The sequence below is a fragment of the Opisthorchis viverrini genome (genome assembly GCF_000715545.1).
Source record: "Opisthorchis viverrini unplaced genomic scaffold opera_v5_670, whole genome shotgun sequence".
Taxonomy (NCBI): Eukaryota; Metazoa; Platyhelminthes; class Trematoda; order Opisthorchiida; family Opisthorchiidae; genus Opisthorchis; species Opisthorchis viverrini.
In genome coordinates this window covers 61,809-88,859 of record NW_008752337.1, presented here as the reverse complement: position 1 = coordinate 88,859, position 27,051 = coordinate 61,809, and the positions used below count along the sequence as shown (strand labels likewise).

Genomic DNA, 27,051 nt, shown 5'->3' with positions numbered 1-27,051 from the left:
CTGGTCACTGCCGTCTTCCTGAATGGAGACCCCGAGACGGGCCACACCAATGGCTAGAAAAATTGTCAGACATGGCCCAGTCGCGCCCTCAATGGCGCTCGTGCATCCAAGCTATTGCCTTCAATACATAGCTCCTTTTCCACCAACTCCCACCTCCCCGAATCATCAGTGAACCCAACTGTGGCAGATACGACCGCTGTATGACGAGTACGCGGTTCTTACAGCTGACAATGATGATGTTGGTGCTAATGGAGGGTGGCTTTTTAAACTCGGCTGGTCTGGTTATGAGTTCGATTAATCCCATTTAGTTTTCATACATCGAGGCTCTTTTTGCGAAACATTGGGGTTGTGCGTATCGGTTCGCTTATATTTATCCTACTTCCATCGCGTCACACGCAGAATGACAGTTCAGTACACTTGATGGGATGAATTTTTGGTATCATTAATGATATGGTGGCGTGTAATCGTATCAAGAAGTTGGGAGTGTAAGATAATGGCATCATTTGTAGATACAACGTAAGTTTGGTGCAGAAAACGGCTTTGGGGGTCGGTGTCTAACGCTGAAAGCGCATATACTCACACTCACGAGCCCCCAGCCGATTTTCACTCATCCACTCATGTAGGAAGCTCGTTAAACTATCCGAACCGCGTGATAGAATTATAGGATGCGAAATAGGCGAGTTCAGCTACTAAGTACTGTTGAAGTAGATACTTCGTAGCTCAGTGGTTAAGGTACGAACTCACCGACCGGAAGGCTCGTGGTTCGAATCCAACCCCGGTGTCTCAACTGCTCCCGTCTAGGTTTGATCAACCTAGCCTTCGTCCTTCTGTCGGATGTCTCGACAGCTATGCACCGGAAGTTCGGCACAGCTGAACAATTTCCGAGCACACTTGTTTCAGAAAGTGTTACTGACCACCGTCAGGATATGACGTGTAATGCTCTGAAGATGACTGAAGAGCCCTCTTTTCCCCGTCCTGTCTCATCTTCGACCGGTATGGGCTTCATATCCTAAGTCTACTATCAACGCATCGAACACTTAACTATTGGAGAAACCCAGATTAAATGTGAATCACTAACATCTGATTGGCGGACTTTTCGACCAACGGCGGTCGAGCTACCATAAAGCTGCACAGTTTGACAACCACAACATTATAAGGGACCAAGTTTGGTGCTCTGTGAAGGCTTTTGATGCTGACCAGGCCCGTGGGACCAAGTTTGGCATGTGACCAGGCAAAGTCTTACCGCAGATCACCGGTAAACTTGCGTTCTGCGCTCTCTAGTAGCCAGGTCTTCTCATATGCTTGTCTCTTCTGGACAGCAACAGATTGGACTAATCGGTCCACGTATCACCACTTTCTTTCAGCGGTCGCCGTGATCCTACTGCTGTGTTTGTCAATGTTCTATTGCCGTGGGCAAAACGGTGCTTCTGACCAATCTCATGAGGCTGATTTTGAATAGATACAGAAGCCAATAAGTGAACTAAGATAGTAAAACAAAAATAAAATTCGTAACACTTTTTGTAAATATTTGTATCTTGACCGGTCGATGCCTGTCTCTACTGTTTATTCTTCAATAGTGGCAGTTTAATTGCACCTTGAGTGTGTTATCCATTTTGAAACATCTGGTAAGGGTAGTCTCCCATAATTCATTTAGTGAGCCTGGATGGTGCGAATAGATGGCTCTTTTATCTGTGACCGCCAGCGCATCCGCAGCTTTACTGAATTCTAGTCAGAAGTAATTTACCTATGGCTGGCATCTGACACGGATTTGAGGACTGTCATTTACCCACCCTGTGGAGGAGGCACCGGTTTCGTCGAAGGAATGATTTCGTTCAACTGGGTTTCTGGCGTCTGACTGCTCTGTGGTCGTCTGACCCTCCAGTAGTCAAAGGCACATTTGACCCCTATGAAGTAGTGCTCCAAGGTGTGCCATACAGTGTGCTGCAAACTAAACTGGGACGATGGATAGGGAGAAGTATTTCAGACTGGCTGAAACTCGTGCATGCTGTTAATGAATTTGTGGTACAGTGCTCGCTATACTTAACGGTCCTCCTTGTTACAATTTTCTCCCTCATGCCACTTTTTATGGCGGCCTCAACTATGTAGTTATCTTTCAATTTCATTCTGCAACCACCTCTTCAGTATGACTAACTTTCCCTGTTCTGTTCGAGGTCGTTGTTGACTGAGGGCATGCCCGGTCTGGCGCGGCCACCCGGATAGAAACCGCTACTAGTTACTGGTTACTTCTAAATCCACAAGTAGTTAGAGATATAAGAAAATTTTGTCGCCCATGTCATCCCGTCTCAATTTATGAGGCATGTCCCGGATCGGTCACTTAATAAGTTCTCATCTTGTTTATGATTTGTTTAGGCCATGGAAGAAGGTATACACAATTTCGGAGTCGAGCACATCTTGATCGATAACTTGCAATTCCTTTTGGGAGCCGGTGGATACCAGTTTGAGGAAAGGTTCCATCGACAAGATCGTTTTGTGCAGAAACTCCGAAACTTCGCCAGTCAGAACAAAGTTCATCTGACCATTGTGGCTCATCCAAGAAAGGCAGGTTCACCGGCCAGTTCGATTCTTATAATTTCAGGAAGATTCTGATCGCAAATTAACCATATCCAGTCTTTATGGTGGTGGAAAGCTGAGTCAAGAAGCCGATAACATACTACTCATTCAAACGGAAACTGAAACGGCCTATCCAAAGAAATACCTGCAGGTGTGTGCTTCTCTTGATCATTTTACGTGATCGAATTCCTCAGGTTTTGGTTGGGTGTATTTTTCAAGTTCTAGCTCTCTGGTTTCAGTTGAACGCATGCCTTCACTAACTCTCCAACCTAAAACAACTCCATTGAAGTATTCATGATCCTATGAACCTATGAAGGTTGCTCTTATGAAGCTTGTGCTCAATCTTTGGTGTCTCTGGTTCGACTGGTAGCCCATCCACAACATGCTGTCAAGAAGTTACGAGCCGATTCCGTGGAGCAGTCATTCACATGTGCAGGATAGACAAAACTTGACCGCAAGGACACAAAGTGTTGTAGTGAGGAATCATTGAGCCCCTTATGAAACTGAGTAGTAATGATCGGCCGAATTAGTTGGGTGAGATGGCCCGAATTTACGGACCGGAACGTCTGTGGTTCGAACCGGACGTCTGCGTCTCTCGACTTTCCCTGTCTAGGCTTGGACAACCTGGCAGTATTCCAGCCCTCGTGCTTCATTCTGGTAGCATGGCAGTTAGGACCGAAAGGATGCTACAGCCAAACGATCGGTCATTTTGCGCTGGAACGGAAAACGTTGGTTTGTTGTCAACCAGGTGGCCACTGTCAAAAAAGTGTTCAGTAATCAAGTAGATAAAATTATGGGCCGTCATCTCAACGACGTGGATTCATGCCCCACACTGGGGCCTCTAAATTGGTTGTTACCCTGTGTGTTTGATGCCCCTCTGTGTGCGTTTGGCTTCCGGTGGGGCGAGATGGCTCAGTGGTTAGAGTGCGAATTTACTGGCCGGAAGGTCCGTAGTTCGAACCCTGCCTCTGGCTCTCAACTTCCCCTGTCTAGGGTTGGGAACCTGCCAGTATCCCAGCCCTCGTGCTTCCTTCGGGTGGCATGGCACCTAGGCACCGAAATGGTGCCACAGCTGAACGACTATTTATTATTCGGCCTTCGATTTGAGCTTGATCGTGTTTGTTTGCTCCTTTTCGTCGCTGTTGAAGAAAACGGAACTGCATAAAATGCTTCCATTTTGCAGAGGGATGCTGTGTAAAGCTTATCGGCAGTTGGTCCCAAGTATACTCTTTCAATAAGCCGATGAAACCGAATGAAGTCCGTTTAGAGCCTACTTACCTCAAGCGAGTTTACAGTGATGTGCATCTTGTCACCAGCACAAACGTTCACCGTCTCATGGGGCCAAAATTATCGCGCTTCTTCACAATTCCTTTCGAGCGCACAGAACGGTCGCTAGTCTGTTTGCAGAAGGCGCAGACAGTTATAGACTTGCCGTGTCTCAGTTTGATAGGATTGCACTGCGTGAAAGCAGTTTACCTGGACGATCAACGTGGTGGTAAATCCGAACGGGAAGATGATGAGCACATGGCAATCAGGATCTCGGGGACCAAGCACGAGCACGACGATGCAATCATCAGCTCATCAGCTCTGTGCTAAATTAGACATGACTAGGTCCAGTTGGATTCGACAAATCGCTACTCTATACACCAGGCTGTGAAGATGCCACATTCTATCTGGGATGCTGACCGATCAAGCTTCAGAACCGTAAGCCAAACCAGGTGCTAAGTGGCGTTGTGCCTCTAGCTGGTCATCTCCCAAAGCGCACTTGTTAAAAATGGCTCTGTGGTGACATCCCTCCGGAGCATTGTTGTCATGCAACTCCTCTGGGACCAGCTGGCTGTCGCGATCTCATGGTCTCCATTTTGAGGGAAAGCAGTCGGGGAAATAGTTTTTACCCTGTCCCTCACGTCCTCGACCTGTTGACGAAAGGGCCACAACTGTCTAGGCAAGTAAAATTATCGATTCTCCGATCAGTTTTTATCGCTTTTAGTATTAGACTCCCAGCATACAGACGAAATCCATCCGTCCTTCTCGGGCGCAAAAGGAATTTGTTCAACCCCTGCAACGCCTCTCATATGATGACAACACCCGCCCGCCCGGCCGCATGTTTCACATAACCCAGGCAATTAGCTGGGTGGTAGATGACCTTGGCCTTGACCTAACGCCGATTTGACTACCTCTCACGCCTGCTTCAATTCGATTGGTTCACTTCTGTACCAGTCAGAATTCATGACAATATCAATCTCATTTCATGGGTGAAATGCTAATTTTTGGGTAAGATGGCTCAGTGGTTTGAGTGTGAAGTTACTGACCACGAGGTCGGTGGTTCGGGCCCGACCTCTGCAGTTCGACCTTACCTGTCTAAGCTTGGGTAACTTGGCAGTATCCCAGCCTTCGTGCTTCCTTCAGGTGGCTCGGTGGCTAGGCACCGAAAGGGTATTACAGCTGAACGATTATCTCTTTTGTCTTTTTACACAACTCTTCAGGCCAAGTAGCATATCTTGAAAGTTGGGGAATTCCGAACGAAGCGCTTCAGCATGATCTGCATCACCTAGGTCTTAAAAGCCTTTTTCTGGAACCATTCCAACCCGTTTTCAGTTGGATTTGGCGCGTTCGTCATATTGTGGTATTGGTCAGAACCGTTTAAAACGGTGTTTATGATTGGTGCATGTGTCAAGAGCAATTATTTGAAATTGTCTACTGCACCGGATCGCGTTTGCGAGTAGCGCTCTCACTTTTCTCTTGCATTTACTTAGCTATTTTCAGTAGTCAGGAGAACGAAGATGGTGAACAAAGGCTGTTTTTGTAACCGATCTCTTAGCTGTTACATAGTCAATTGGGATTGTATCAGTCAGAATGTATGTGCGATCACGTGTGCATGGATCAGCGGGGCCAAGAAATTGAACGAACCGCGTCAGTCAGACGTGTTCATGGAACACCGATTTTCGTAGACCAGCTCAGATTCACATGTTGACGAAGTTCCTTTTCAGTGCCGAATGTTGAGTCGGATTCTTGTAGCCTCCGCGATCGATAACAGTATGAATCGAGCCAGTCGTGATCGCTCCATAGGTCCCCGATACGTGATTCGGAAGACGTAATTTCTTTCGCTTGGCTGTGAAAATTGGAAGAATTTAGTACAGCTTACACCGCCATTGATTACTTTGTCGACAAAAAGCACTGCAAGACAGTTTAAACAGTTTCTGACAGCCTGGATCCATTACAGTACCTCCGGAGTAGATACCAGAGCGATCTTTTATCCGCGACGGCTCCTCTTTGAGAGGCCACAGCACTGGCAGGAACTTGAGTCCTCATCATGCATTTGAGGGCGTTGATAAGTCTCACTGCCGACAAAATCGAATAAGAAACGCATTAAAAAAACAATGGCAATCGTCACCAATTTTTGGTGTAATTGTAGCAGATAAGTCACTATCAGTACGCGCACTGTACTAGACGTTATAATATTCAGCTCGGTAATGTACAAAGACAGTGTATACCAGTTCGCTTGTTTTCGGATCTTGACGTAAGTTTATGAACGGCGACTTGATCATCACCATCGATTCTTCGCATCGGTTTCAATGGCTGTAAGTTCACCCCTAGCACATGACTTTCCTAACAACGGTTTCCTCTCACTAATGCGGCTTTTTATTGGGATGAAACCGGCTGTGTTACATCCACTTCACAGCACGCGTGGTGGTCCGTTGTCAAATAACTCACAAACCAAAGTGACACTTACTTGCGCGCGCTCATCTGTAGCATGCAGTGTAAAAACAAACGTTGGTCTTCGATTGACCCACCTTTCAGGAATGTCCGCGTGCGTCCTCCGAACGGAGCCACGGCCGCGTTGGGATTGTGACTGCAACTGACCTTACATTACCGCCACCCTTGCACCCCAGACACACTTGACCAGTTTCGTTTTTCGCTGTTTCCCCATCCTGAATTGGGTCCTGAGCTATTGCTCTAGAGTCCTGTTGACTGCCCCGGCTAATCAGGTGATCCGTTGTCTATTCTGGTTAACCGACAGTCGTGATTTCGTTCGTCACATGCTAGTCTTGCTTGTGGACGTGACCGGCAGTCGGCTTTTCGTCTACAAAGTGTCCCCCAATCGGACCAGCTGTTGCTAGACACACAGCTTTATCCGGTGCTATTTTGAGGCCAGATGATCCTGTAGACTAACCGTCCGGTAACCATTTAGGTTATTGTTGGCACCAACATATTGGTCGCTGGTTATTTGTTGTTCCAGGGTCAGGATACAAGAATTATTCAGAAATTAAGGGTCCAAGAACGTTTGTAATGTACTACTCACAAGGTTGCCGAAAATCCGTTGACAGCCCACGACCAGTTTCGCCCTTCTTGGGGCTCATCAGGTAAACGCTGTCCTTGAAACTTGAAACCAAATTGCACGAAATTAGCGAATATATACTCATTTGCAAACTAATTTGGCTTCTCGAGAGACTCACCTGGAACCCAGCTGAATCTCTCGTTTGTGATGTTTTCAGAATGTCCAAGAACGTTCTTTGAAACATCATTTTACCCGAAATCGTCATGCCTCTGTCTCGTGGACGACGACGAAATGCACGTTTCCCCCTGCAGGCAAACTAAGCCCAACTGCGGAACGCTCTCCGTGTGTATCCATTTGGCAGGCTGTTCTTCCCAACGAAAGGTGTTTACGAGCTAGTAATCCTCTTTTTCCCCAATGCTCGTTGTTGTCCGTTTTTGTTTGTTTGCTAGCCAAAATTCCCTCTCCCACCTTCGCATGTCAGTATCATGTGATCAACATCCGCTACTGGTGCTGTGATGTTGTCTGGCTAGCTGCTGGCTGGACAAGTGAGTCAGCTCCGGCCTCAGTCGACCAAACACCGACTGTTTTGTCTATGAATGTGCGCGTGTGTTTTATGCCCAGGAACAGATCGGTCGGCCCATCGATCGGGACTATCTCCATCCTCTTTTCATTTCACACGCAAGTCGTTGAAGGCTGTTCTGCTGTTGTTATTGCTGATGGCGTTGATGTGTGTGTGTGTGTGTGTGTGTGCGTGTACAAGCCAACAGCTTTGCTTGTACTTATGCGACACAAGTCGTCGTTATTCACCTCGCTTCATCATCTTTCAAAAACCGCCAGTTTAACTTATAGTTTTCTCTTTACCCAACCTTTCGTGTGCTTCTCAACATTTCCTATGATGACTAACTGTGACGGTACCAGCTGGACACGTGGTTGTCACATTCCGCTTGTCGGATTGGAGATCACCAAGGAAACGGTGCTGCATATATATTGGGCCAAGCACAGTGAATACGGTTCTTCTCTCAGTTTGGTTTGGTTTTCATTAGGCTCAGAGCTAAATTGCACGAACTGCGCGGCTAAGCAGGGGACTCTCATCGACATTTTCATACTACTTCCCGTCACCCCTAAATTGGTGTCCACAAACGATAACATTGAATTGCTCAGCTGTAACACCCTTCCGGTGCCTAGCTGCCATGCCACCCAAAGGGAGCACGAGGGCTGGGATACTGCCAGGTTGCCCAAGCCTAGACAGGGGAAGTCGAGGGGCAGAGGTCGGGCTCGAACCACGGACCTTTCGGTCAGTAAATTCGCGCTCTAACCACTTGGGCTATCTCGCCCCACGGTTGGGATAGAACCGGTGCGGCGTGATAGTACCACAGTCGTCACCACTGACAGCACAACATCAGTGTTGAACACTGACGGTTCGCCGCCGAACTACATGAAAGGCCTAATTGTGAAGGAATGAATAAAAATGGGCGGGGAAGGGACTTAGTGGTAGCCTTCCACAATCATTCCAAGTTACTTACACCTCCGAACACCCATTCAGAAATCCGGATAGAAACTGATAACAAGAACGCCACTGACATCGATTAGCAGCCATATCTTTCAGCGTCTCCAGCCAGATGCGGTGGAGATTACGCGGTCCTGGAAGGTAAGTCGCACCGACAGCACTCAAACGTTTCGCAATCTCCTTCATGCCTTTTCGCCAGGCCAAGGGTTGGCCACCTCTCTGCTCCCGCCACTCTAAATTGGGCTCGGAGAACAGCACTCTCTTCGGCATGCGCAATACATGGTCTAACCAACGCAGCTTCCGGTACCGAACACATTCTCCGATGGAAGTCCCTGTTGCACAACCGAAAACTCGCTATCTAGTTGCCGAGTTACGAATTCGCCGAAACCGACCTAAACGATCCATGGTTCTGGCTCAATTGATTGGACGAGATGGCCCAAGTGTTTAGAGCTCGAATTTACTCACCGGAAGGTCTGTGGTTCGAACCCGACCTCTGCCTCTCGACTTCCCCTGTCTAGGCTTGGGAAACGTGGCAGTATCCCAGCCCTCGTGCTTCCTTCGGATGGCATGGCAGCTAGTCATCGAACAGGTAATGACAAACGATCAGTGAAATCCAACTTCACTACGCGTCATCCGGAAAGGATAGAGAAAAAAACCATCAGCAGCACATACTGATTCCTCCACTATTCCTTTCCAAGCATGCTCTAGGGACAAATCTTTCACCCCTCTTCCTAACTCGAGCATTCTGGCGTAATCCAGGCTGTCACGATTGACCAGTGATCGACCTAGTTAATAATAGCTTTGCTCAAACATGAACACGTTCGCCTGTTTTTATGTGATAATTCGAATGCGCCCAGCGCGCTCTGGTGAAACACCGCCAGTCCCTTGCATACAGGAAACCCTGGATTTCGAATGCAGACACGGCCAGTCACTGCTGATGACCTCCAACAGGAGTGATGTGGATAGAAATCTTCACGAATCCCACAACCGCCTATAATTAGACGTCGGTCCAGTTCTCAACAGTCAATCTACCCTGCGTCAGACCAGGAGAAAAGCGAGGCTCTCAAAAGTATATGACCACGAACAGCCGTTGATACAATGAGACTGTCCTGAGATCTCACCATCACATGCACGTGAAGGTACCCGCCGAACCTTTGGGGTCTCCTTCGAATTCCAAGTTTCGCTGAGTGACGAATCCCTCTGTAGTTTTCAAGTACTTGTTCCGCTTCTTTTGTGGTAGGTATTGGTCTGCTACGTCTGTACTTGGGGCTGCGGATCGTACCATATAGTAATGTTTCCGTCCAAAACTGACCGTCAAACTACTCTTTGAAGATAGTAAGTGTGGAAGCCTATTTCGAGGTGAACGTTAGCCTGGCGAGGAGTTCCTTGGACAGTGGGGGGCTGGTGGGCTGGTTCCGTCTAATGGCCGGGAAGATGATGAAAAGACATGAGAACGATGGTTTTGATTAGTCTGGATTAGTTGGTTTTTAGTTTTTAGTGTTCAGTTGTAATACCCTTTCGGTGCCTAACTGCCATGCCACCCGAAGGTTGCACGAGGGCTGGGATACTGCCAAGTTGTCCAAGCCTAGACAGGGGAAGTCGAGAGGCAGAGGTCGGTTTCGAACCGTAGACCTTCCAGTAAGTAAATTGCGCTCTAACCACTTGGACTATCTCGCCCCTTGATAGAGATTGGGAGCCGCGAGTGTTGCCACTACACGAAAACAGTGAATATATTCAATGCGGACCAACCGAACTATTCCGTCACAAACACTCATAAATCCCCTTGCAACAACCGGATCTAGCTACAAATCAAACTTCATTCGTCTGTCACGAACAAATCACTACGTTGCGCCATCTTCAAAAGGTGGATGCTGTATCCAAAGTACGGTACTTCAGCTAGATGCATGCTCATGCCATATTCAAGCCAAATTCTATGACTTTTTCGAAATGGATAGGGATTGGTAAACATCCGCTATGTGAACGACTGTCAGTAACAGCGCTGTGTATTCATGAATTCACGTTCGCAAAGCCCTCGTCTGAGTGATCTTCCCGATGTCCTGGCGCAATTATTTTGGTAAGCCAACTTTCGCCGTGCCGGGTTTTGAACTCCGTACGTCCGACATCCTAGGCCACCGTGTTTCCCCTATGGATACACCCTGACTAAACAGGCGAAAGCGTTCACGCTTGGGTGACCAATTGACACGCCTGTCAAGACTGCCCAGTCATCTATGGACGCTTGGAACCTACCGGATAGTCTTTGGTTCAGTGGACGCGGGATTCGTAGCATCCAACTATAGGCCTCTACCTCCGGCCGATGAACGATACGCACCGCTATTAAAAGCAAAACTCGAATCCACTGCTTTCCCCCTTTGGTGCGGACTCAGCGCAGTAATTGCCAAAGGTCTGTTCAAGTGAACGTGACTTCTACAAACGCCCCAATCACGTACAGTTATCCTACTTATGAGTTTGTTTTCTTTTTCGGTAATTTCCGAGATACTGATCTACATGAACTGATGGTGTTGTGGTACGTCATGTGCACGGCCGCGCCATTAAAAATTCGCCCCGACTAACCATGGTTGTGAGATGTGGTGAACTTGTCAAATCACGTTTGATTTTGAGTAAACAGCTACAAACATCTCTGATGTGAAATGATAGCTTAGAGCAAGAATGTACCAATCTAATGTTTCCTGAAAAGGACGTGGAATGTACTCTGAATGGACGTTGACCGACTGGGTGCGACCACGTGATCCGAATGGTGTGCCGTTGGACTAACTTTGCAACATGTCAGTATGTGATCTTGGAAACACTATCCAGATTCTGCCGGACCATTTTCTCGGCAATCCAGATTTGTAGATAAATGTGTGAAGGCATGTTCAATGAGTGCTCCTATAAATCTCGATGGGTTAGCTTTCCATCTCTCCAGACATTCAAGAAGCCCAATGTCATTGGTTCTGTTGTCGCTGGTCGATTGACCACCCGCCGCTCTGTTCATCATGCATATGTTTGTTTTTCATCTTTAGGGTAACAGCTCCGGCACATCGCTCCATTCCCACGCTTTCTGCTATGCACTGATGAATCAGTCCAACTTAAAATCGATACACTTGATATCGTGGACATTCTATTTCGCTTATTGTTGGTTGTTTGTTTCCGAACAACACAGTTCATTAGAATATCTCGGCGACATTAGCTAGGCCACAGTCGCTCGAAGGTTGTGCGTTTGTTCCTTAGGTTATGTGCCAGCTCAGATCCCAGTGATGCAGCTTTTGGGTTGCACCATTTGCCGCCAACTTCTGATGTGCTGATTTTAAGGTTCGTACTTCCATGCACATCAAGGCGGGTCTAACTTGGAATCCGATCGATCCTTTCAACCGAAGTTTCTGTACCCTTTGTCACGCATGTCACTCACATGCACTTTTCTTTGCGATAGCAACAAAGCGATTCGATTCGGTGTAAAGCATTTTCGCCACACCCCACCTCTCCCGGGTCACCTATCAATACATCCCGTGATAAACTTACAAGACCATTCCCGTTTTCCACAGTTACTCCACACTGTGTGGACAAATTTGAAGAATTTGGGGCGAGCAGAATTTACAAGACCCAAAAGCATCGAAAAATGAAAAACGGTTGTGACAAAACTGTCGGTATCCTCTCGCTGATAGATTTTGCTGACAATATCTGGCTGCTCCACCTCACTGCCATCGCTTTACTGAATGTGTAGGTGATATTTTGAACAATCCTTCCCTTTTTTTTTCGTTCCAAACCAACCCAGTTTTGCACTAACAGACGTTTTCATCTTTGTACACTCGCTGTGCTAGTTAGTATGCTCTGCGGGGTCCCAGTAGGGTGAAGACCAAGTCTGCTTTAGGTCGGAGATCCTCGAGAGACGGAACGGAAACTAGCTCAGGATAGTGTGAGGCATTAAATACCGTTTTGTGCTGTTCAGCCATGGCAACAAGAGACAGTAGTCTGATTGCTGGGTGCGTGTTTATCAAGGTCGGTAGCATTACTTTGCTCATTTCTCAATCTGAGGATGTCTCCAATTAAAGTTACAAACTTGGGAGATCAGCGCTCGCTGTCACCGCGTTCACAGCGGGACTGTTCTCAACTGCGATAATACAGAGGAGTGCGGTGCATTCAACCTCCATCCAACTCAATACCTCTCCCATCGAACGAATCTCGCGTCACCTGGAGTCAGCGACGCGCCTCTCTGATCATCATTGATCAGGATAACGTCCATACCACTGGACCAGGTGCGAGTTTGTCTTGTTATCTGAGCAGATCATCAACATTAGTTAACGGTTAATGAGACCCCGTAGAGTGCATTAACCCAGAGAATGTACAAACGTGTCTACGCTCCCAAGACTGATTTAGTATGCGCCATGAAATGGTAGTGGAAAGGTCTGTCAAAATGTTCTAAAAAAAACGTAAACGTTCATCTGCAGCGCCCTTTCGGTGCCTAACTTCCATGCCACCAGAATGGAGCACGAGGGCTGCGAGGCTGCCCAAGCCTAGTCGAGAGGCGGAGGTCGGGTTTGAACCACGGACCTTCCGGTCAGTAAATTCGCACTGTAACCACTTGAGCCATCTCAAAATTTTCTGATTAAATTCAAAAAGAAGTATGGTAAAGTGGTGAAAAGCACCAGAAACCACCACCGAACTCTCTTTCGAGGAGATGGCGCCGTAGGGTGTTCATTTTTCGCATCCGAAATCCGTGTAATCCTATCCACGGGGGACTGAGTTATTACGGAAACCGGGCGAGATGAGCGGGATGGCCCAAGTGGTTAGATCGCGAATTTACTGACCGGAAGGTCCGTGGTTCAAACCGGATCTCTACCCCTCGACTTCCCCTGTCCAGCCATGGGTAACCTGACAGTATCCCAGCCCTCTTGACTCCATCGTGTGGCATGGCAGTTAGGCACCGAAAGGGTGCTACGTCTGAACGATTTTTATGTTGAAAACCGAGTTATTCCAAAACTGTGTCTCAATGAGTGTACAGACATCCGGGCCAATTATGTTGAGTCTTGATTATTTAATCAAGAATTCCCCATCTCTAACGTTGACTTTTCAATGTCCTCGGTCAGCTGATATTCTTCCACGATAACTTGCTTACCTCACCATCCAGCTGGCTAACTATGCATTTCAATGGCTACCCAATGTTAGAAGTCAGTCACATCAGCCGTGTCGGTTCGTTCGACAGTCTAAGCATTGATTTGTGCGAACGAACATTTAGATAACACGTAGGCGATGCCATGCGGTGGTCGATCGGTTTAGTTCGGTAGCGGAACTAGACAGGGTTTTTATAGACGCGAGAGTTCATTTTGTATGGTCGCTCAGAAAGTCAGTGAATGCGCATGCTGCGTCCGCTAACGCTCGTTCGTATTTTGCAACCTATAGATCGGCTTGCTGTCTCAAGTGGATGGCGATGCGATAAAGTGCACAGCAACCGGAATCAGAAACACTGACCGATGGATATGTTGAACGTGCCTTCGTATGCCCGGCTGGATGTACAAGGTACACGAGGCTGCATCGAGCCTCGCATCAGCCCAACTTTATGTTCATTTTTTAAGTGTAGTCCTAATTGTTGAGCTTCTATATCCGATGTTACCCATCTGAACGTTTATCCTACCGATACAGCCAGTGTATGATGGAAAATGGATAAGCGTTTCATCCTTCTCGGAACTCTGGTGGTGTGCGTCTCACAAATTTCTGGCAGGGGCTCGAGTCTGTGACCTTTCGCTTAACAGCTGAACTCTACATAACTCAGTCTTGCTTAGCGAATCAACAATGTCAGTAACTTGCACTGACAGGGTTGGACGCTACCGTCCTTCAATCGCACCGCTTACGTCACGGCTGCCCACAACCTCATGTCCATCTGTCCAAATCCGCTTCAGATGCTGCGCCCTCGAGACACTCAGCTGAAGTACAACCCGGGCTCTCAAACATGGAGTGGATTCTAGCCACCGTCCTTCCTGTCAGAAGCCTGCACTCAATCCAGAGATCCAGAGAACAGGCTCAATGTTCTAAGGAAAGCAGATGCACTAGAATACGTTTTCAGTAGCTCTGTGCACTTAGTGACACCGTGTCTTCGTCATTCTCGTCAGTTCGACTCTGTTCAGGGCGTTTCAACCCTGACCGGATTCTCTGACCTCGTTGTAGAAACCGTCTTGGATCTGTAGCTCTCGCTAATGGATAAATTTCGTTCGACTGTCTACCGGATAAACTTGTGCGCGCGCACACACACACGCACACACTAATCCGCTGATCTTTGCTCCCTACCTTATATGATGGGAAAAGATGTCCCATCTGTTTATCAACAAATTCTGTAATAGGATTAAACCAGACTTGTTCAACAAGCTTATTAGTTTGTGCCTTTTTCTAATAGTATCGATTTCACTCCAAATTCTACTCGGTTATGCTTGTCAGCATACGCGAGCTCCTCCGCTGTGTTATTAATTAATGGTATGTAACAAGGGGGAGACATGTGCGGTGACACCTGGTTCATTCGTCCTTCTTCCAGTTTTGTCGCTTCTATGGGATACCGGTTAATTCGCACAGTTTGGCACCCTTTCTCTTACCTACCACAATCACCCCACCCCTAGTGGCTGGTTCTGGGAGATCCCATCAAAATCCTATTTTGATCCGTATAAAATGAGCTCCGACCATTCTGCGGGGGATGAGGATCGAATCGCACTGTCTTTCCACTTGAATAGCACCGCATCGAAATACTGGCAGTTCAGGTGCATTTTTCTGGTTGTTGATTTGTTTCTTGTGTTTGGAAATGGTTTCTCAAAACTTTCCACCACCAGTGTGCATGACTGTATGTACAGCGCCATCAAGCTGTCACCTGCCGTGTCTGTCTGTTGAACGAACCGGCGGGGGGAGGTTGAGACAACCCTTCTTGGGCTTTCAGGAGCGAGCACCTGCATGCCACACGAATAAGTCCCAAATCCAATTGATTGAAACCAATGGTAGTTGTGAAGTCAATATAGCTAGAGGTAACACTGTCCATCGTGTTGCAGGCTTAGTTCAGTTGTAGTTACCACCGACCAGCCATTTGTGTGTGTCTGAGCTCCGTCTCCCGACTGGTGCTCTTTTGCGTATACTGTAGGGCTCGGCTGTTCAATACTGCCCATTGGATTTGGCTATTACGTTCTAGCAAATAAGCATGCTGATTGCGCTAGAACTGTCGGGACGAGTTGGCTCAGTGGTTAGAGCGCGAATTTGCTGACCGGAAAGTCCGTGGTTTGAACCTAACTTGTGCCTCTCGGCTAGGCTTGGGCAGGCTGGCAGTATCGCAGCCCTCGTGCTTCATTCTGGTAGCCTGACAGCCGGGCACCGAAAGGGTGCTACAGCTGAGCGATATGGTGCCCCGAGTGGAATCACGAGGGCTGGAACACTGCCAGGTTGCTCAAGCCTACACGGGAGAAGTCGGGTTCGAACAACGGACCGTCCGGTCAGTAAATTCTCACTCTAACCACTGAGCCATCTCGTCCCGGGATAACCGGCTATGAATGCCCCAAAAGTTTGTCAGCATCTGGCTATATTACCGTATTTCAGATCATCCTGTCAGTTTACTGTTGATAGTAACGTGAATGGCCACGTGGTTAAAGTTCCCTCTTAATTCAGTGACTTGTGTATCTATCTACCAGCAGTAAGGTCGCTGTGATGAACGCTGTAATCGTTTCATTTGAATTGCATGTCAGTTTTTCGATGACTTCTAACCTTTTTCGTACACTCCCTACTTTCAAAAAGTTCGTTCTGTACCTCGCAATCGACGCCTAGCGTTCGGTGACCAAGTTGGTTTTTTACCATCTACGCACACCACAGCTTGCTGTCAGCAACAACCTCCATTCCACACAAACTGATTAGCAAGTCAGATCTCTCGGTTTCTTTCTCATTATCTATCCATCTATTTATGTGGGTCGCTGCACACAACTGCTGTTTCCTTTTGTATGCTCCAAGATGACGACCTCATTAACCGGGCGTTTTTTGGAGTCCTTAAAGTGGACGACTTTATGTTACGCATTAATAATAATAATAATAATAATAATAATAATCGTTCAGCTGTAGCGCTCTTTCGATGCCTAGCTTCCATGCCACCCGAAGGAAGCACGAGGGCTAGGATACATCCAGGTTTCCCAAACCTAGACAGGGGAAGTCGAGAGGTGGAGGTCGGGTTCGAACCACGGACCTTCCGGTCAGTAAATTCGCGCTCTAACCACTTGGTCCATCTCGCCCCGTTAGAAACCGCCCACTCTTCGCCTCGTTATCTACGTAATTACGCATGTGTCCGCCTATCCCCACTGGTGTATAGCATCTCAGGTCCCAAATCCAAGTTTGATGCTTCGTTTCCAAACTTTTCGAGTAATAGTAGTATCTCACTTTTCTCGTTGGCCATTCGTTCTCGGGAGCTGATCTCAGGTAATGCGCGTTGCATTTTCAAAATGCCCCTCTGAAAGTTCAGGACGAAAAACTTGAGTTTGTTGATCGGTTCGCTTGACAGCCGCATGCGTCCATACGGGATAAGCAAGGCCTGGGAGTATTGGCGGCCATCTTGGGTCGTTCGTGACGTCAGGAGCGAACTGAGCCACAGTAACAGTAAGGCGGCCTTGCTTTGTGGTTTTTGGACTCGCCTCCCCCTTCGGCCCGAGCATCCCAGAAGTTTTCGATCTTTTGATGACCAGTGCCGGGTGCGAATCAGAATCTTTAGAACAGCAGAATGTCCAATCATCGTCTACACAAAGGAGCGTTGTTTTCCGTTTCAAGCCATTGTTCACGAGGAACAGGTGATGACATGACAACGGGAAATGAACGTGGTTGCAGACAAGCCGAATGCTGCGGGGTCTTCGAGCCTTTCTGGTTCGGGCTCACGTAATTCCGCCTGCACGTGGCTGGGAACCCTGCGGGACATGGCACGCATGGTGTCATTTCTTAGCCGGGCTGCCTAGCTCAACTTCATCTGTCGTGCGTTGGGCTTATATCCAGTGAGGTTCGATGCATCTGATGGCGCTTTAGTGCTGTCCAAAGGTGTAGACACCTTATTCTTGATCGTATTCCTTAAGGAATTAAGGGTTTATCCGCACTAAGTCCCTACTCATCTTTACTAAGGCTTTTTTCTATCGTGATAATGTCGTAGTTAAGCACCAGTATTTACTACTACTGTAATGGTGACACTACTAATTGGGGCATGCGAGTAGTATGTTTTCTCCTAAATCCGCTTTGCGTCTCTTGAAAAGTGAGACCTATTACGGAACTTGTAGAATCGCATTTGCCTGGATTTGAGCAACAGTCGATGAATATTCAAGAAACTTCAGGAAGACGCGTTCAAGGAGAAGATGGATATTTAGTTTTTGTAAACAAAATGCCAATGAGAGTTTTCCTTCCCTGTCCAATAGTCTAACTGTTCAGTTGGCATTTTCTGATAAATAACTCCGCAGCGAAGGCTTTCCCTTCACTACTAATACTGTACTTTTATCGTGGATGATGGCCATTCGGAAGTTTCATCTCCACCGAAAACCCGGCCCTTCGGAAAGTCGGTTCCAAGCTCAAAATTCTTACCCAGTTCGATAAAACGGTTTTCAGCTTATCGTCTTATGAGCAGGCTGATTTTGTCCCAGTTATCAGCGGTTCACAAGCCAGTTTCTCACCTATTCGAACGTAAATCCGGGTCCATAATTTCAGTAGTCACTCATACTAAATCTGGTGGCCGGTTCCGTCCTAGTACGCCATGAAAACAATTCCTTTTTCCCGTTCCAATCTCCTTCCTTACCACCAAATTTGCACGTCCTCTCGTTCGAGCCCTAAGTTATGCGCCTACCTCCCTCAAGAAGCAATTTAAAAAATATTCAGTCATGTAGCTAGGTGAGCTTTATGATGGCTCCCCTAGACTCGCGACATTGGATAGAGTATGGACTAGTTGAGGATTCATTGGCGTCTTTGAAGTGAAACGTCCTATGGGGATCCAGTGCCTCATTCAATGTCTGTCCATCCTTTTGCGTCTCCTGTGACTCATCCTGGTGATACATGGCTCCATGATAACTCATCCTATTTCAACAGAACAGGATCACTGTGAATGCCCCGATGTGTGGTTTAATGCGGGATAGATAGGTAGATAGATCAGTTCCGATTTGCGATTCGCGAATAACCGGGACGGACGAAATCTGGATCGCGACATATAATGGAAGAGCTGTTCCATGCTGTTCAACCATTCATGGAGCTCCACCTACATGCGAGTTCATCAACCAGCTACACAAACGAAGGGGTAATGAAGACCTTGATGATGCCATCTCAACATGGTTCTCTTTTTGGTTTGTGTTTTAAATCTCCGTGGCAGGCATGTCATTTATTCAATGACATTTCATTGCACGTGCCAGGGAGTGATGCACCCCGGATCAACCATACCTTTATTCGTTTACCCTTCCCCGGCAGGTTGTCAAAAATCGTTATGATGGAACCATGGGCAGTCTGGATCTGTTGTTTCACAAAGATCGTCTCTCCTTTCGACCGCGAGCCAAGGAACTCGTAGTCCAGGCGACCGCGCATGACAGTGTCTAACACACACCCCCCTCTCCCTTTTTTCTATCCACTTTGTACAGTTCCCCTGCTTATTGACGCACGCCACCTCACTGTCGACAATGCAGCAGATTACCGTCAGATTTTCTTTAGGGCCGATGCTTTTTTAAAAAACTACCACTGTTTGATAGAATTATTTTTGACTTGGCGTTGTTAAGTATTTTCCGTATTCACGGGGCTTACGGGGATCGCCATCATCGACAGCAAAACGTCAGTGTTCAATATTGACGCTTCGATGCCGTACAACCATAATTTATTTGAAAGCCTTATTGTGCATAAAAGAATAAAAGTGGACAGGGGCGGGTCTTAGTGCTACCTTACTACAATCATTCCAAGGGGGTTGCACCTCCAGACGCTGAAGAGAAACTGCCAGCAAGAACGCCATTGAAATCATTTAACAGCAGCATCTCCAATCACGCAGACCCCGTCCTGAAAGGCGAGTCGTACAGACGGCACGCAGACTTTTCGTAATCCGATTCCCCTCTGCCAGGTCAAAAGTTGGCCACCTATGTTTGCGTCTGAATCGGGCACGGAAAGCATGTTTCAGATCGAGGCTTTCGTCAGCAGCTACTTGAACCACAGAGATTTGAAGAGCTCTCACCTTTCGTCTCTTTATCTCCTTGATCACAAAGTTAAACAGGAATGGAGAGAGAAGGCTCCTTGTTGGACCACTCTGTGTAGAGAAGCTTTCGGACAGTGGTGCTCCGTATGCTCTCACCTGCCAAGGTTTCCTGGGAATTCGTGCGCTGTGCGATTTTTGGCGCCAGTGACCACCTACAGTCATCCTTTTCTGCGGGGACAGGATAGAATTAAAAGCATACCGTTCACTGCAGTCCTCTCCCATTTCAGCTCTCTCTCTCTCTCTCTGCGGTCCACTTCCCTAATGAACCCACAGACACGCAGGGACATCAAGAAACAATTTTGCTACTTGAGTATTCAATAGGTATCCTTTTTACTCAGAAGTTGGTCGGCATAGGCGCTTTTGTTTACCTAAAATTTTCGGCTCGTCGGTAGAAGGACACCTCATTGCCGTTATTGATTTTCTCTCTATTGCATTGCGGACTCTTCAGCCAGTTGGCCAGCAAGCTGTTCTTCCATTTACTAAAGAGAATATGTTAACGAACATCCGTGCATTCCCGTCGCTCCGCATTGTTCTCACTTATTCACTCGCTGCACCAAATGATCGATTTCGCCATCTGGAGGCTGTTCGTTGCGAACTTCAGGCGATTTTTCAACTGATCTACCTGATCGAGCCGGTGTTGCTGTAGCTGTGGTTGCGGGATTCTGTAGAACACACAGTCACATGACTCCCGTTTGAACAGTCGTCCTCCTGTCCTCGCGCAATCATCCTTGTGAGTCCACACCAGGACTCGAGTTTCGCCGTTCTTAGGACTCATCAACAGTACATATCCAATGGCTATGCCGGGGTTTGAACTCCACACATCTGGCATGCGAGGCGAGCGTGTTACCACCAGCGCACGCTGGACTCATCCAGATTTTTACGTTAGAACAGGTGAACATGTTCGGGCTTGACGAAAACCCAGTAACGTACCTTGGTCGTGTCGATCGATTGGCGCGCCAGTAGACGCTTCAAATCCTTTGGACACATTTCGTTTCAGGTGTTAGTGGTAGCGGGAGTTTGAAGAATACACATTCACATGGCTGTCCACTCCTCGCGCAATCATCCTGGTGAGTCCACACCAAAGCTCTAAAGTCCCGAAATGACACTTCCGGGTTCGATTGGGCGCTCATAAGTAGTTGTCCGCGGGCTTATCCTTTTCGATAAATTTCAACCGATAGGTTGAAGTTACAACCGCCGTTTTTGTGATATCTACTATCCATCCATGGAGGTTCAGCTATCATCCTGAGTTCTCAATGAACTGGTGAGGCATCTGAATTCGCCTGAGCCACGCCTTAGTAGTAGATGTAGGTTAGTGTACGGAAAATAGTGGACTTTGCCCTGAGCGCCGGTCGTTCCTCGTCTGTACTTTCCACGTTACCCCCGATGTCGGGAAGTTGTGGAGTCGACTCCATCCTATGACAATCAGCCCCGCAGGCGATACTCAGTACTCATTGTCCTGCTGTGTATGCGGTAATTCAAGTCACTCCCCCCCCCCCCCCGACGTGCCTACGTTTTCATTGGTAAAATCCCAGAAGGAAACCTCTGGGGCAGCAGTTGAAAGGCTTTCTTGACTGAGATAGGCACTAATGCTAAATGCTACCAGTGGATGATTGAAAAGTGGTCTTGTCAGCAACATGATTCATATCTTGATTTCTCGAATATCGTAGCAACTAAAAAATGAGGCGGCTTGTGGTGTGGATGCGCTAACTCAAGTCACCCCCCCCCCCGAAGTGCCTACGTTTTCGTTGGTAAAATCCCAGAAGGAAACCTCTGGGGCAGCAGTTGAAAGGCTTTCTGAACAGTGAGATAGGCACTAAAGCTAAATGCTACCAGTGGATAATTGAAAAGTGGTCTTGTCAGAAACATGATTCATATCTTGGTATCTCGAATATCGTACCAACTAATAAACTAGGCGGCCTGGTGCAGCACAGTCAGTTGCCTAGAAACATCATAAAGGGAGATCTAGCTGGGTTTCAGATGAGTCTCTCGCAAACCCACATTTATCTGCAAATGAGTCTAGTTCGCTTATTTCGTGCAATTTGGGTTCAAGTTGAACATAAGGTTGCCGGAAACTCGGGGGACTGTGCCTACCTGATAAAACAGTCCAATTTGGGTTCAAGTAGAACACAAGGTTGACGAAAACTCGAGGACTGCGTCTACCTGATGAGCCCCAAGAAGGGCAAAACCGGTCATGTGCTGTCGAAGCATTTTCAGCAACCTTACGAGTAATGTGTTATGGGTCACAACTCTTTTCAAGTGACACCCGCTATAGATTACGCTGGAAGTGCAGTATATCATGCTTCCCAGTCTACACGATTAACAATGGATCTCAGACAAGTCACCTGACGGTCTACTTCCACGGGATAGGTACCTTTTCTTCGACGACTGGTGTTTCAAGATGAAAAATCCTAAAGAACTCTTCCTACAGAACGTGATATCCCAACTTTCTTCGAGAAGACCGAGAAAATTTGATCCTTAGTTGAACTGGGAATCCAAGCCAACACTCTTCAATTGGAACAATGAAGCAAAACGTAAGAAAACAGACACATCCGGGACTACTGTTTCGTGTAGAATAACACTGGACTGCAGCTGCTCGACGTTTGTACCATCCACGTGTTCAAACTACCAGGCGGGAGGATGCGAGCTCAAGTCTATCTGGAGTTTCGTTAGATGCACATTACTGATGCTTATTTCTAATAAGGATGGATACAGTACTCCTCGGCTCTTCAGCATAGATTAGCTCCACTTACATGACGCAATGTCCACTCAAAGAGGTATAGGAGGACTGTGACAATGCAAACACGACCCAGAAGACAGTCTGGCATTTCAGTAGTACTCATTTTCTCAGAGGAATATTTGATTTGTCTCCCGGGATAGGAGTACTAAATGTTATAACTATGACCGATTCTAAACAATGTGGAATTGAACTGCGAATGGCTTAGCCACAAAATTTCGCCCCACGCCTGTTTGGTGAACTCAAACAACTAGTAGCGGACTTTTGGAGTTTTGTGAACCTTTTGAGTGGTATTCCATCAGAAAAGAAGGAAGTCTGATAGAGACTAGACTAAACTCTTTCACCAGACCAAGTGCGTGAACTATGGGAGTGGCCGAATTTGAAGATCACTTTCTTCCAACTGGCGCATTAGATCGGACGCACATGGGTTTGAATCTTTGGTGTGGGTGACTAAATCCCAGGTAGCTGATGGGTTGCACAAACCGCACAGAAGCTCCGACTTTGTCGTTGTGAACGGACAGGAACTCAAGCCAATCCATTTTTCTCTCACCTATTCAGATTCCCTAGGGACCAGGGCCATTTAGTGAGGTGTAATCAATACACCCAAAAGTTAGTTGGGGGGAATTTTCTGTCACCACGAGATCCCGCAACCTCATAGTAGTTTCAGTTCACGAGAATTTCAAACCGTTTGATTTTTGGACACAGTGACCTTTGCCGATATCTGCGTGTCACAGCTGGAACAAATGTTTCGGCAGCGATTCCAGACAGACATACCGGTTGCGTTCGAATGCACCGTACAAACAACTAAACACTGTCATCAGTTGCGCCTCACTGTTTGTCTGTACACACAAAAAAATTGCGAACCGAATATCAGACGGATATTTGGGGTGGAGACAAGCGTGGAACCCAGGACGCCGCTGAAAGACTAACGAAGTCCATGTGCGCTTTCCAGATAAGATTTGTCCCAACGGAACCCAGGACGCCGCCGAAAGACTGGCGAAGTCCATGTGCGCTTTCCGGATAAGATTTGTCCCAAAAGAAATGCAGGTGTGGTTGCGACCTAGTCAGGTCTCGAACTTAACGGAGATATGCTCAAAGTGGGAAACGGCTGCAGCGCAAATGGTGTCTGTGACGAAATAAGCTACGGGTTCGCGAAGCTATATACATATGAGAGATGACTTAGTGGTTAGGGCGCGGACGTACTAATTGGAAGGTCCGTGGTTCCAACCCAACCTTCCCCATCCCGGCTGTTCTTATTGAGTTTGAGCAACTTGCCAATGAAAGGCAGCTTTACATGGTATAATCTCATATGGTTGAGGCATTTTAATCTGACCAAAGCACAAATTTGTGTTACGATTCGCCAATGCTTGTCACGCAAAGTGGTGCTGTTTGCTTAACTGAATCTATGATTCCAATTTGTCACGTGATGAAGAACAGCGAATAGCCAAAGTCCCATCGGTTCCATCTTCACAACGCAACCAGTTGTTCAAACCGCCTTTCACAGGGTCTTCAAACAGCCAGTGCTTTTAGCAGTTTGAAAAAATGTATCTGGGCGGGTCCATGCCTTATTTAAGCTGAGAGAACTTTTGAGAATTTTGAAAGTAGGCGGGTTTCTGATTGGTTAACGGTTTCCCTCAAGACAGTTTTTTCTAACGTGAAAAATGGGGGGACAGTTGCGTGTCGCTACTTAGAATTTTCGGTTAACCGTTTCCAGGAGTATGTCAGATCAATGAAAAGCACTGCTGAGGCAGGCCACATCAAATGTGACATAAACTAGTGTAGTTTGTATTGACATAATACACTACTCATAAGGTTAGTGATAACTCTTAAACAGCCCACGACCGGTTTCGCTCCTCGTGGGGCTCATCAGCTGGGTTGCAGATGAGTCTCCTGTTAGACTCAAATTGGCAGGCAGATGAGTGTGTAGGTGGAACTTTGTGTAATTTGGGTTCAAGTAGAACATAAAGTTGATGGAAATTCAAGGACTGCGCCTACCTGATGATGTAGCCCGAAACAGAAGGGCGGGGAGTTTTCAGCAAGCTTATGAGTAGTGTATTACGTCCATATAATGTGTCACGATATCTCGAATGTCACACGAACTGAAACCTGGGGCAGCCTGATGCAGCATATTCAGTTGACTAAGAACATGATAAAGGGGACATTCAGCTGGGTTCCGTTCCAACTGAATCGACCGTCAAAAAAACCAACTTGGTATGCAGATGAACGGATACATCAGGACTGTAGTTTGTCTTTCCTTTGCTTAAATATACTTGTTTTTTATTCAAACATAGTAGAATCAGAGCAGTTCTACCTTGACGCGGCAGCCAAACAGGAATGTTACGGAGAAAACCACAGAAATGAGGATTGATATTCCCAAGAAAACCCTGAAACCCGGATTGATGGATCGCCTTTGTTAAATTGGTGTACACTACAGGAACGGCTGGCTTTGAAACCAAAAGAATCCACGAAATCCCGTCGCAGGATTCATGTTGAACCAGGACGCACTCTCTTGACATGGACTCGCGATATTAGGAGTGGCATTTCAAAGTGTCTTATCCAATCGCTCTCAATTGTAGTCAAACGGCTGAGTGCTCCAACCAATAACTGGGCGGTCGCAAGTTCCAGACTCCACGAATTTTCGTTGGATGTGCACTGCTGGTGATCCTCAATCAGCTAGAATCAGCTACACGTGTGCACTGCTGGTGATCCTCAATCAGCTACACAAAGGTTCTGGGCTTTTCTGACCTCGCTTTCAAGAAGGAAATTATCTGACGATCTCTTCAATGTGAACAGATTGCAAATCTTCGCATTCGGAAACGGACCCCGGAGTTGAAGGCTACAATTTGTAAAGTGCTCAACCTACAGATTCATCAAGTGCCAACAGCCAACTCTGACGCTGTATTTTCGCTAATGGCTCGCGCGTTCTCTACACCAGTGCTTTCGTTAGAAATATGACGTCTTACAACTTGGCTTGCTGAGCACACAGCGATCCCATATCCCATGACAAGCACACACCTATGAACAAATGAACGGTGACCTTCATGGCCCTGGGACACAAAACACCTGACACACACGCAAATGGTTCAGATTTAGTCATTCTATCGGTTTACGTCAGAGCTCACTTTCGAACGGGTTATCTATCCGGATTTGTTTTTGCAGCGCACCAATCACAGCCCCAAATTGCGGTTTTATCTCTGTCGCTGAATGGTGACCTGAGCCGAATTCTACCCGGTCCTCCACTTCATTTCGAGAAGCTCTGTAGAACCTCAAGACATGCGATCGGATTTGATAGATTCAGTTCACCTTTGTGGGAATAAACCGATGCGTTCGAAAGACACTCTCCGTTTGCCGCTCGCCAGCAACGGAGTTTTTTCCCGAACAGTACATGCGTAAACAACGGAATGTGGAAAACCAGATCGGCAATATATTTATGAGTTCCCTGAAAGATTGCGTGTGGTGGTATCTTTGAAACGCAAAACAAGCCCCTCTTACCGCCTAATGCACTGTGGACACGCACACCATTCAACAGTGAAGTCACACAATGTAACGCGAAGCGCTTGAGTGTACCATTAGAAGGATGCACACTGATCGATGTTGCTGCCGCGGGTGGTCGACGGCAAAGTGCACCGCGCACAAAGTCCCGTTACAACGGCTTCCACTCGTCATTCGGTCGGTAGCTCTGCAGTCACGAGACCACAGTGTTACGATTCGTGTTCCACAACGCCTTTCACACAAAACCCATGACACGACCATCATAGAGAACATTTCTCGCGAAAAAATGCCCCGAAAAATAAGCAATAGGACGAGCCTTTGTCCAAAAATGCGCATACACGTACAAGCGGTGAAGCGATTATTGTCCACACCTCAGTCCATTCGACCTCGGTAAGTCGGCAGCCATTCAAACACCCCCACGCTATGATGGTGTCGTGTCGATTGACGGTGAAACGCCTGCATAAAATCCCAAGCGTAAAAAATCGTCCAGCTGTAGCAACCTTTCGGTGCGTAGCTGCCAAAGGAAGTACGAGGGCTGGGATACTACCAGGTGACCCAAGCCTAGACAGGGGAAGTCGAGATGCAGAGGTCGAGTTCGAACCACGGACCTTCCGGTCAGCAAATCCGCTCTCTAACCACTTGGTCCGTCTCGCCCTCCCCCCGAACATGAAGAACTAGCCACATGACCTCAGCGATTATCCGTTGTCAGGATGAAGGGAATTTGATAGCTATTAGAGTAGAGCAGAGTGACCCATTCGAATCCCCGACTCCCCACTTACCGGGCAGGTGTTATACCGACCGAGCTATTGATAACACGCGCACTTCATCAATACTCGCTAGATCCCTTCTTTTTTCAACTCATGGCGATATCCTCTGACTGTCTGGACAACACAAACGTCTGGAGGTTAGACAATGGCATTGTCAACTGTCAACCAGCCAGGCAAAGAAGTGGCGAAACAGTGTGAAGGACTGTAAGCTGAGCATTCTGGCGAAAGATCGGTGACTCGTGTCGATGAGCGTAATCATCATCATCATCATCAACGACAGCATGATATCAGTGCTCAACACCAATGCTTCACTGCCGTACAGCCATGACTTATTTGAAAGCCTTATTGTAAAGAAAAGAATAAAGGTGGATGGGGGAAGGACTTAGTGCTAGCTTAACACAATCATTCCGAGGTGCACACACCTCCAGATATTCACTCAGGCAATCTGGACAGAAACTGACAACAAGAACGCCACTGACATCGGTTGGCAGCCATATCTTGTAGTGT

General features: G+C 47.2%; 3 protein-coding genes across 3 annotated transcripts in view; 1 reads left to right on the top strand and 2 right to left on the bottom strand.

Annotated features, from left to right (window-relative positions):
• Positions 1-3,876, bottom strand: part of T265_11963 (hypothetical protein) — a gene marked incomplete at both ends in the record, with an annotated part of 13,083 nt that extends 9,207 nt beyond the window's left edge. Inside the window, 2 exons of the mRNA XM_009178812.1 lie at positions 1,791-1,953; positions 3,850-3,876. Coding sequence (XP_009177076.1) covers positions 1,791-1,953; positions 3,850-3,876 — 190 coding nt within the window. The remainder of the gene's footprint in view (positions 1-1,790; positions 1,954-3,849) is intronic.
• T265_11962 (hypothetical protein) overlaps positions 1-26,872 on the top strand; it is a gene marked incomplete at both ends in the record, with an annotated part of 38,901 nt that extends 12,029 nt beyond the window's left edge. The window contains 8 exon segments of the mRNA XM_009178811.1: positions 2,371-2,541; positions 2,597-2,722; positions 8,829-8,963; positions 18,786-18,903; positions 19,088-19,200; positions 19,212-19,396; positions 26,251-26,419; positions 26,825-26,872. Of these exon segments, the coding sequence (XP_009177075.1) occupies positions 2,371-2,541; positions 2,597-2,722; positions 8,829-8,963; positions 18,786-18,903; positions 19,088-19,200; positions 19,212-19,396; positions 26,251-26,419; positions 26,825-26,872 (1,065 nt within the window).
• Positions 20,844-27,051, bottom strand: part of T265_11961 (hypothetical protein) — a gene marked incomplete at both ends in the record, with an annotated part of 12,491 nt that continues 6,283 nt past the window's right edge. Inside the window, one exon of the mRNA XM_009178810.1 lies at positions 20,844-20,964. Within this exon, the coding sequence (XP_009177074.1) occupies positions 20,844-20,964 (121 nt within the window). The remainder of the gene's footprint in view (positions 20,965-27,051) is intronic.